The sequence below is a fragment of the Mobula birostris genome, chromosome 10 (assembly GCF_030028105.1).
Source record: "Mobula birostris isolate sMobBir1 chromosome 10, sMobBir1.hap1, whole genome shotgun sequence".
Lineage (NCBI taxonomy): Eukaryota > Metazoa > Chordata > Chondrichthyes > Myliobatiformes > Myliobatidae > Mobula > Mobula birostris.
In genome coordinates this window covers 7,927,763-7,938,980 of record NC_092379.1, presented here as the reverse complement: position 1 = coordinate 7,938,980, position 11,218 = coordinate 7,927,763, and the positions used below count along the sequence as shown (strand labels likewise).

Here is an 11,218-nt window from a genome sequence, read left to right as displayed (position 1 = left end):
GTGGGCCGCAGGGCCTGTTCCTGTGCTGGACTGTTCTATGTCCGATGTTCTCTGTTCAAAGACTGTTGAGGTCCCTGATAGCCTTCATGTCACAGGTGTCCGTGAGCTGCTGTCCCAAAAATCTTCACAATGACATCTCATTTTCCGTGTACCCCCACTCCGCATCCAACTACCTGAAGGTCAGCCCTGATTGGTGGCCTCGGCTGTCATTCCAGCCGATTCCCCGCCCACCCCCGCACCCCATCTCCAACAACAGGTCAGTGAGTGTGCAAGGAAAACAAAACAAGACACATGTTTGTGCTCTTTAATCCACCTGATGTTTTGTTTTTCTGAGCTTTATTCGTGCCCTGGAGGACTGACAAAACTCAGAACGACAACCGATTAAAACAATGGCGTCTGTTGATCTGTTGGCTAATATGTTGAAGGGCACTATGGGACAGGAACTGACCTGGGACATCAATAAATATTGTCTCCAGTCCCAAGATGCGAGCTGTTATTTCCCTTTTCTCCACAATGGGAGCTCTGAGGCCTCTCTGGAGCTTTGTTCTATGAGTAAACTGGTACTCGGTAAGAGTATATCAACCAATCCGTCAGCAGGCGCTGATCTTCCATCAGATGACCAACTTTCACACCTTCCAGAGTAGACAGGGGCTGATGGGACTGGGGGAGGGATTGTGGGAAAGGTGTGAGTTGAAGTCGCCCTCAGAGGACGGTACACATGCTCTTGTCCCGGAACGGATTGCTTGAGTTGGGGACGGGAGTGACCAGAGGATCGTCTTTGGCGTGCTCCTCACAGTAGGCGAGAAGTTCGGCTGCCGCTTTCGAGACCTGACAGGAGCGGGGTGGAGGAGAAGGAAAGGAGCCACAATTAGTTTCAGCAGCAAGCGGGCATCAGTCCCCACTAACATCTTAACTACATTCTACAGAGGCGTGGCTGAGAGTGCGCTGACCTTTTGCATCACAGCCTGGCACTCCAGCTGCAGTACTGTCGACAAAAAAGCCTTGCAGAGGGTGGTTAGGGGAGCAGAGAAGGTTATTGGGGTCTCCCTACCTTCTGTCCAAGACCTCTTTCAGAGTCCATGCCTCCAGAAGACACGGTACATCATTAGAGACCCCTCACACCCTCTCCACGAACTGTTTGTTCTTCTGCCATCAGGCAAACGTTACAGGAGCATCAAAACTAAAATCACAAGGCTACTTAACAGCTTCCTCCCACAGGCAGTCAGACTGCTAAATAGCTGCTCCACCTGACTCTGCTTTGGACACTTTTAACTTGCACTGGACACTTATAACTTGATTTTAACTGACATGTGGCTGTTGTGTTTTACTATTTATTGTTATGTTTATTATTTAGTGTTGCATTTGTTACGTTATGATTGCACTGCTCCTGAGAAACGCTGTCTCATTCTGCCCTGCAGAGCTGATGCACGGTTAGAATGACAATAAAGTTTTTTGAATCTTTGAATTTGAATCTTTTGAAGTACTCCATCAGACTATAAGGCACAGCTGCTTTGTGAGGAAATGGCAAAAAAAGGGTTGGAGGAGCTCTAGAGTGAAAGTGGAGAAGATGCTGTCATTAGTAGGGACGCCCAGGGTCAAGGGCCTCACCTCAGAGGAATGGGACGTCTCTTTAGAAGTGAGATGAGGAGGAATTTTTTCAGCCAGAGGGTGATGAGACTGTAAAGGTTGTTCCCACAACTAGCCATAGAGGCCAGGTCATTGGGTTATTTAGGACACAGATTGGGTTGCTGGTTTTGGGGAGCAGGCTGAGAATAGGGTTGATAAAGATAAGCAGCCATGACTGAGTGGTGGAGTAGACTCAAAGGGCTGAATGGCCTCCTTCTACTCCTATACCTTTGGCCTTATAGCTTTGCCAACCTCCACAGGACCTGCTGATGAAGAGAGTCCTGGTCTTGAGTCACTCTCAGTCACAGAACCAAGCGCAGAGAGGTACTTGCGGTGAACAGCTCGAGACTGACGAGGCGGGTGCAGCATGGGTCAGATATAGAGCAATCCTCTGCCAGTCCCGTCCTCCTCACACACTCCCACCTGATCTGACCACCTGGCCCTCATGCAACATTACGCCTCTGCTTGCATATCCCATCGGAGAGTGCTATTAACGTCCAGTTGCTTTGTACAACCCTCCGGCACTAATGGGTACCGCATGGCCCAGAAACCAAGTGGGACAAAAAGAATAATGATCTAATTGAACTATTTATAGTTTGCTGTTGTAAATTTAAAAGTTAAGCCACAACAGGCTAGATACAGAGTCAAGCTCCCTGTACACCATCCCAATCAAACATAAAGTTCAAAGTTCAAAGTAAACTTTATTATCAAAGTACATATACACAACCCTGAGATTCATTTTCTTGCGGGTATACTCAATAAATCTATAGAAAAATAATCATAACAGAATCAATGAAAGACTGCCCAACTGGGGCGTTCAACCAGAACGCAGAAGGCAACAAATTGTGCAGATACAAAAAGAAATGATTAAAATAAAGGCATCCGTTAGTCTTGCGAGACCATGGATCTGCGCCTGGAAAGTCTTCACTCTCCAGGGCGCAGGCCTGGGCAAGGTTGTATGGAAGACCAGCAGTTGCCCATGCTGCAAGTCTCCCATCTCCACGACACCGATGTTGTCCAAGGGAAGGGCATTAGGACCCATACAGCTTGGCACCAGTGTCGTCACAGAGCAATGTGTGGTTAAGTGCCTTGCTCAAGGACACAACACGTTTCCTCGGCTGGGGCTCGAACTCACGACCTTCAGATAGCTAGTCCAATGCCTTAACCACTTGGCCACGTGCCCACACTACTTAAAGAAATGATAATAATATATAACTAAGTGATAAATATCAAGAATATGAGGTGAAGAGTCCTTGAAAGTGAGTCTATTGTCTATGGGAACAGTTCAATGATGAGGCAAGTCAAGTTGAGTGAAGTTATTCCCTCTAGTTCAAAAACCTGATGTTTGAGAGGTAGTAACTGTTCCTGAACCTGGTGGTGTAGGTCCTGAGGTTCCTGTATCTTCTTCCTGATGGCAGCAGTGAGAAGAGAGCATGTCCCTGATAATGGATGCTGCTTTCCTGTGACAACGTTTCATGTAGGCGCGCTCAGTGGTAGGGAGGGCTTTACCCGTGATGGACTGGCCTGTATCCACTACCTTTTGTAGGATTTTCTTTTCAAGGGCATTGGTGTTTCCATACTAGGCTGTGATGCAGCCAGTCAGTATAATCTGCTCCACAACTCTATGGAAGTTTGTCAAAATTTTAGATGTCATACTGAATCTTCACAAACTCCTCAGGAAATGGAGATGCTGCTTTCGTTTCTTTCCTATTGTATTTACATGCTGGGCCCAGGACAGGAGCATAACACATGGGAGCAGAACTGGGCCATTTGGAGAAAGTTTTAAGAGGGGACCTGAAGAGGCAACTTTTTCGGACAGATGGTGGTGAGTGTACGAAACGAGCTGCCAGTCCTTGAGGCTGGTACATTAGCAGCAGCTAAAGGCCTTCTGCATGGGTGATGGATAGGAAACGTTTAGAGCAGGGGTTCCCAATCTGGCCTCCGCGAAGCCCTTAGTCAAAAGTAGGGGTTCATGACATGAAAAGGGTTGGGAACCCCCGGTTTCAAGGAATGTGGGCAACATGTAGGGAAATTGACTTTGGTCAGAATAGATTTGTTGGGTCAATGCATGTGGTTCCAAGGTGTATGTGTAAAACCATAAGACCATATAATTCAGGAGCATAATGGGGCATGTGATCAAAAACCTTGGCAAACTTCTATAGGCGTGTGGTGGAAAATGCGCTGACTGGCTGCATTACGGCCTGGTATGGGAACACCAGTGTCTTCAAGTGGAAAATCTTACAAAAGGTAATGGATTTGGCCCGGTATATCAGAGGTAAAGTCCTCCCAGCTACTGAGCACATCTACATGAAACATTCATGTAGAAGATTAACATCCATGATCAGAGATCCTCACCACCCAGGCCATGCTCTCTTCTTGCTGCTGCCATCAGGTAGAAGGTACAAGAGCCTCAGGTCTCACACCACCAGGTTGAAGAACAGTTACTACCTCTCAACCATCAGGTTCTTGAACAAAAGGGGTAGCTACACTCATTTAAGGTCTCTGTTATATTGCTATTCCATGATTGTTATTTATTGCTATTTATCTGTATCTGCATTTACACAGGTCATAGTTTACAGTCACTGTTCTAGAGATTTGCTAAGTATGCCCGCAGAAGAAAGATCTCAGGGTTATATATGGTGACATGTATGCACTCTGGAAATAAATTTTACTTTGAATTTTGTACTTTGAGGCCATTCGGCCCATCCCATTGCATCTTCTCCGCCATTCATCATGGCTGATTTATTTTCCTTCCTAACCCCATTCTCCTGCCTTCTCCTTACTAATCAAGAGCCTATCAACTTCTGCTTTAAATGTGCCTGAAGAGCTGACCTCCACAGCCACCTGTGGCAATGAGTTCTGCAGATTCGCCACTCTCGTGGCTAAAGAAATTCCTCCTCATCTCCGTGCTTAAGGGGCGTCCCTGCATTCTGTGCCCTTCGTTCCTAGACTCTCCTGTAGGAAACATCTTCGGCATATCCACTCTATCTAGAAAAGGGATTCGGTTAATGGCATACACCCCCTTGCCAAGGCCTTTAATATTCAGTAGGCTTCAATGAGATTCCCCCCATTCCTCTAAACTCTGGAGATTACAGGCCCAGAGCCATCAAATGATCCTCACAGATTAACCCTTTCCTTCCTGGGGTCATTCGCTGGAGCACTCCCATGATAGCAGCACCTTTAAACGGGCAGAAAGGCTGCAGGTGGAAAAGAGATAGAGGATGAACTGTTTCAGAAGATGACATCGGAAGCTTTTGGGTTCGAATCTCCAGGGAAGGTAGTACCCCTCCCCAACTGTTCCTTATCTCAGAGAGGGAAATCTCCTTGTTGTACAAGAGCCCTGTGATGCCACCTCAGCTGGTGGCATAGTGGCATCAGTGCTGGACTTCGGGATGAATCCAGCCTGCACGCTTTCCATCCGTGCTGGGTTACGGGCTGGTGATCTCTTTGGAAACTCACCCGGCAGAAGGCAATGGCAAACCTCTGCTGTAACTTGCCTCGTACGCGGTTCCCCGCTACGTCAGGGAGGCGTGGAGGGAAGTCGTCCGCTAACCGGAGAAACTCCTTTCCACACAGTGCTGAGGGAGCAGCAGCAGTATTGCAGTTGCTGTATTTTTGAAATAAATGCAGGCTGGGCAGTTCCTGGTTAGACACACGTTCCTGAGCCCTGTGGTTAGTACAGGGGGCGGAAACATCTGACAGGAGCCAAACGGCTTGGTTACCGCACTGCTCTCGCAAGACGCAGAGCCTAGTTCACAACAGGGGAGCTGCTGCCTCACAGCGCCCGCAGTGCAGGTTCAATCCTGCTGTCGGGCAGAGTTTTCACCCGGGGGCGTTAAGCTTACCTTAAGTAACGTTTGTCAGGTCTGCACTGTACTGTGCTGCTGTTGCAGAAAGAGAACTTCCATGGTGTTTATACCCTGTGCTTGCTTCCTTGTGACAATAAAGGTGAATTTGAATGCTCTGACTGTGATTTCGGTCACAGTATGGGGTTGAGAGAGAGAGTAAGTCGGCCATGATGGAATGGCAAAGCAGACTCAATGGCCTAAGTCTGCTCCTGTATCTTATGGGTTCATGGGCTCCCCCGCCAAAACTATCCAGCTTCTTTCTAAATTCAAAGGCATGAAGGGCAGCATAGTGGTCAGGGTAGCACGATCACAGTACCAGTGACCCAGGTTCAATCCCCGCCGCGGTCTGTCAGGAGTTTGTACGTTCTCACTCTGACCGGCTGCTTTTTGACATCCCAAGGACGCGGCCTGGAAGACGAGCGTGCCTCCAGGGTACCGGATCTTCGCGGCTCGGGAGGCGGGCGGATTGGAGGCCGGTGCCCCTGACTGGGGTGCCGCGGGAGAACACGGAACATCGGGAGCAGCCGTTGGGCTTGCGGGCCGTGCGCCCGGAGACCGGAGCTCGCTGGGCGCAAGAGCTCGGACAAAGCGACACAACAGACTTTTAACATCATAAACCAATGAGTTGTTTGTTATGTCTCCCCTCTCGCTGTGAAATGGGGACATCTCTTTTTTCCTTATTAGGGAGAGAGAGAGAGAGCCAGTGGTGTGTTGAGTACCAGGTGAACAAGTAGTCTTTGGGGTACTACAGGTCTGTGTCTTTACTGATGGTTGAGTGCTTGGTAGGGGGAGGCGCCATTGCTTTTTTTGCTGGTGGGGGGGGGGATTCGTTGCCTTGCTGCTGCTTGTGAGTGGGGGGGGAACTGGGAGGGGGCTTTGGGGTTCTAATGTTTACCTGTCATCCATTCTTTGGGGATGTTTGCGAAGAAAAAGAATTTCAGGATGTATATTGTATACCTTTCCCTGACATTAAATGTACCCATTGAACCTATTGACCACGTGGGGTTCCTTCAGGTGCTCCGGTTTCTTCCCACACCCCAAAGACGTGTGGGTCAGTAGGTGAAGTGGTCACACGGGTGTGAGAGGTTTAAAATGGCGCTGGGTGAACCTCTGCGATTTCTGGCTGGTGGCCAATGAACCAAAGTACTTTGTCAAGCACTCTCTCTTCCGGCGCACGATCATCGCAAGCAGCAGCCCGTAACTTCCCTTTGGACTTGGAGGCAACTCAAAGAGGCTGAACCGAGGTGAGGCGAGGTAGCGGGCCCGATGCCAAGAGCGAGGGAGGCCTGATGTTCAATCAATTTAAGCGCTGGGCCAAATTGGGAAGGTGAGGTGCAAGGCGAATCGAAGAGGCGAAGTCCAGACCCCAGACTGAACCCAATGACTGGGTGACGATTTTAGGCGCCGGGCCAGATTGAAAAGGTCAGGGCGCCTGGGCCCGAGGTGAGAGACAGGCCGGTTCATCTCACTGCTCTGCTCTGTGCTGAACTAAGGGTCTGGGGACAGGTTCTCTTTGGACTTCAGCCCAAAATGATAATTGCTTGCTTTGTTTTTTTTTCTCGCTGGGCCTTCGATGGTCTTTTTAATGGGGTCTTTTTAATGGGTTCTTTTGGATCTCTTTATTTTGTGGCTGCCTGTTAGGAGACGAATCTCAAGGTTCTATAATGTATACATACTTCGATAATAAATGAACTTTGAACTTTGAACTTTGAAATGACTGGCACGGGTTCATCAGGCCAGGAGGGCCTGTCACCAGGCTGTATCTCTAAAATAATTTAAAAAATAAATAAGATTAGTAGGTTAATTGTCCACTATAAGTGATAGAACCTTTGGGGGGGGGGAGATGGGAATGGGGGGAGGAAAGAAATGGGAATGGAGTAGGATTAGTTTACATGGGGGGGGCTGAAGGACAACTTTCTGAGCTCCTTGACTCTGAGGCTCTACGTTCCTATTGGTGGTTAGTTTTTAAAAGGTTTATTTATTGCAACAAAGCACAGCCTTTTGAGCCATGTCACCCAGCAAGCCCCGATTTAATCTTAGCCTAGTCACAGGACAATTTACAATGACAAGTGAACCTACCAACCAGTGGGTCTTTGGACTGTGGGAGGAAACCAGAGCACCCGGAGGAAACCCACGCGGTCACGGGGACAACGTACAGGTGGCCGTTACCGTAAAGCGTGCAGCGCAGCACGCTACCGCACCAGAGAGACATTCTGTAATGATTGACCTGAAGCTCCGAGGGAAACACAGAGGGGGGCACGTGAGGGCCGGACTTCTTTGAGCGGAGAGTGGCGAAGATGAGGAACTCACCGAATGTTGGGATGGCGGAAACCCCATCGGTCAGGACCCGTGGGCAATGTTGCATGAACACTGCGGTTTGCAGGGCTGTGGGGAGCAGAGCGGGAGGAATGGGACTGATGTGATTGCCCGACTGGGAGACAGCAGCTACTCAATAGGCCAAATGGGCTCCTTCTCAGATTCTATGATGCTGCACTTCAGTTTGGTTCCTTAAGGTTGTTGGCCGGGGGTGGTAGAGAGGATAAGCTCCCCCTGCTTAAATGCTCCCAATGGTGTGCGTCTCAAATGGCCTCTGACAACCTAGTGCAGCTCCTGGCCTTCACGTGAGGCTGAGTTACTCATCCTGGTAGAACCGTTTCTACTGACAGGAGAAGGGGCAAAGGTGGGGTACTGGTATCTTAAAACCAGTCGCTTCAGGCGGACGGGGCTCGTCAGCCGTGGTTGGCAGCTCATCTAGGAGGAGGAGATCTCTAATCTCTCTCCTCCGTTGCCTTGTGGTTATACCCACTCACGGGGAAGCCTTGGCAGGGTAAATCTGGAGCTGGAGTCTCTAAGGCAGTCCTACGTTGAGTTCAACGCTGACTGGCAACTCCTGCGACACCGTTGGTGCCAAGCTGTATCGGTCTCTGCCGTTCCTTTGGGTTCATCAGCTGCATTGAGAGGGGGAGACTGCTACACGGGCACCAGCTCGCTCTCTATACCATACTGCCCAGGCTTGCGCATCGAGACAGCTGGGACGCAATATCCAGGGTCGACCCTGAGCGACGGAGCCCCTCGCTCGTACTTTGGTTTGTTCTGGTGGTTGAGAGCTACGCAAGGAGGTCGCTGGGAGCGAGTGGGAGGTTGGAGATAGAGTACAGCGAGTTCGAAGCTTGGAGTGGCACGGTGTGAATGCAGGGGGAATGTCTGGCCCAGGGAGGGATCACCAGGAAGGAGGAATTACAGATGGGATGCTTATAGAACAGTACAGCTCAGGAACAGACCCTCCGGCCCACAACGTTGTGCTGGCCCAGCTAAAAAAATAAATCAAAAGAACCCAAAAACTAATCCCTCTCCCAACACAATGACCATTTGCCTTACATCTATGTGCCTATTCAAAAATGGAGGGCTATGCGGTCGGGAAATTCTAGATAGTTTCTAGAGTAGGTTACATTGTCGGCACAACATTGTGGGCCGAAGGGCCTGTGATGTGCTGCAGATTCCTATGTTTCTTTTTTTTAATCTTTTTATTAGTTTTCAAGTTCATAAACATAATAACAGTAGTGATACAAAGAGATTGGAATTAGATCATTGGTAATAAACATATACCAAGGAAACTACAAACTACAACTTCGGAGGCTCAAAGTTTTCGGACGACTCAGAGTCGGACTGTGGTCGGGCATGGCAGGGAGAGTTTTCTTCCTTCTCCCGTCTGCGTGAGATGTGGGACTTTCGAGAGACTTTGAACTTTTTACTGTGCTCACGGACTGTTCTTCATCAAGTTATGGTATCGTTGCACTGTTGTAACTATATGTTATAATTATGTGGTTTTTGTTAGTTTTTCAGTCTTGGTTTGTCCTGTGTTTTGTGATATCACACCAGAGGAAATATTGTATCTTTAATGCATGTATTACTAAATGACAGTAAAAGAGGACTGCGTGTCCTCATAATCTAAATAATACAAGTGTAATAGACTTCCAAACTCTTAATATAATTAATTATGAAGAGAAAGGAAATAAAAAGGAAAGGATATCACAAAGAAAACCCCCCCAAAAAACTAAAAAAAAGCTAAATTACTAAACCCAAAAAAACCCAAACAAAACAAAACAGGGCTGAACCAATATATTTGATCGAATACATTCATTAATATTGTCAACTCCGCTCCTCTATTCATATACTCTAAGTTAATAAAAAGGATTTGGAAAAGGTCAGATTTCTATGTTTCTATGTCTCTTAAAAGCCACTGATGTATTTGTCTCTACCACCACATCAGGCAGCACATTCCAGGCATCCACCTCTCTCTGAGTAAAACACTTACCCCTCACATCCCCCTTGAACTTACCCCCACCTCCCTCACCTTCAATGCATGCCCCCTGGTGTCAGACATTTCAACCCTGGGAAGCAGATACTCCCTGTCCAGTCTATCTATGCCTCTCATAATCTTGTAAACCTCGATCAGGTCTCCCCTCAGCCTCTGATGCACCAGCAAAAACAATCCAAGTTTATCCAGTCTGTCATGATAACACATGCCCTCTGAACCAGACAGCATCCTAGTAAACCTCTTCTGCACCCTCTCCAAAGCCTCAACGTCCTTCCTATGGTGGGTCGACCAGAACTGTGTGCAATGCTCCAGATGTGGCCTCACCAGAATGCTTGATGGTCGGGGGGGGGGAAACAGGCCTGATTCCCAGCTGAACCTGTCGATGACTCAATGTGAGAAGCGTTTGATGGCTGTGGGCCTCTACTCTCTGGAATCTAGAAGAATGAGGGGGGGATTTCATTGAAACCTATCGAATGGTGAAAGGACTCAACAGAGTGGATGTGGAGGGGACGTTTCCAAAGGTGGGAGAGGCTAGGACCAGAGGACATAACTTCAGAATCCATTTAGAATGGAGATGAAGAGGAATTTCTTTAGCCAGAGATGGGCGAAGCTATGGAATTCGTTGCCACGGGAGGCTGTGGAGGCTAAGTCACTGAGTAAAGGCAAAGGCTGATAGATTCTTGATTAGTCAGGGCATGAAGGGATACGGGGTGAAGGCAGGAGTTTGGGGCTGATCAGTCATGATCTAATGACGGAGCAGACTTGATAGGCCAACTGGCCTAAATCTGCTCCTATGTCTCATGGTCTTACAAGAGGAAAGAAGTTCAGAATATGTGTGGGGGCGTGGGGAGAAGGGGGTGCAGGTGCAGGACATGGGCCACAAGGTTGCTGAAGTGACATTGGTGGAATGATCGCAAAGTTGGGAGATGGACATGTGGCTACAGAGATAGGGAGAGCCTTGAATGGAGGACAACATTGGTGCCAGTTGAAGCCTTCCCTGCCGCCCCTAATGTGCCAGGCAGGGCCCTGGGCCGCAGACTGGGGCAGAGATACTAGGGTGCCACGGGCGTTCACATCTCCTGCGCGGCGCGGCCTCACCTGCATCCGGTCGATGTGGACCTCCAGCTTCAGCTGCTCCACCGCCATCCGGGCTTCGGCGATCTTGGCCGTTTGGTTGGGCATCTCGATTCACTCGGCTCCTGCTCGAACACAGAGAGGAGAGGCAGGTTAGGCTGGAGCCATGCGGCACTGTGGAGTTGGCGGGGGGGTGGGGGTGGTGCCTGGGGAGGGGGGCTGTAAAGGCGAGGTCAGAAGAAGGGTCTGAATTTAGCTAGCGTCTTCCAGGACATCAGGAGGAACTTGCGGCCAGTGACATCTGGTAATGTGGGGGAGAAAGGTTAGTTATCAATAGAGGCAGCAGGGTGCC

At 49.0% G+C, this 11,218-nt stretch overlaps 1 protein-coding gene across 1 annotated transcript; it reads right to left on the bottom strand.

The window, feature by feature from the left end:
- Positions 1 to 702: 702 nt before the first annotated feature.
- LOC140204432 (guanine nucleotide-binding protein G(I)/G(S)/G(O) subunit gamma-8-like) lies at positions 703 to 10,974 on the bottom strand. The gene is made up of 2 exons (XM_072271153.1): positions 10,891 to 10,974; positions 703 to 828 (listed from the first exon to the last, which is right to left on the bottom strand). The coding sequence occupies exons 1-2, from the start codon at positions 10,972 to 10,974 to the stop codon at positions 703 to 705; spliced, it is 210 nt and encodes a 69-aa protein (XP_072127254.1).
- Positions 10,975 to 11,218: the final 244 nt, after the last annotated feature.

What these genes read in the sequence shown, in the direction of transcription:
- LOC140204432 (XM_072271153.1), bottom strand. Translation starts at nt 10,974, where the DNA reads ATGCCCAACCAAACGGCCAAGATCGCCGAAGCCCGGATGGCGGTGGAG. An exon ending in TCCACATCGACCGGATGCAG is followed by an intron (nt 829 to 10,890) that starts GTGAGGCCGCGC and finishes CGCTCCTGTCAG; the next exon opens with GTCTCGAAAGCGGCAGCCGA.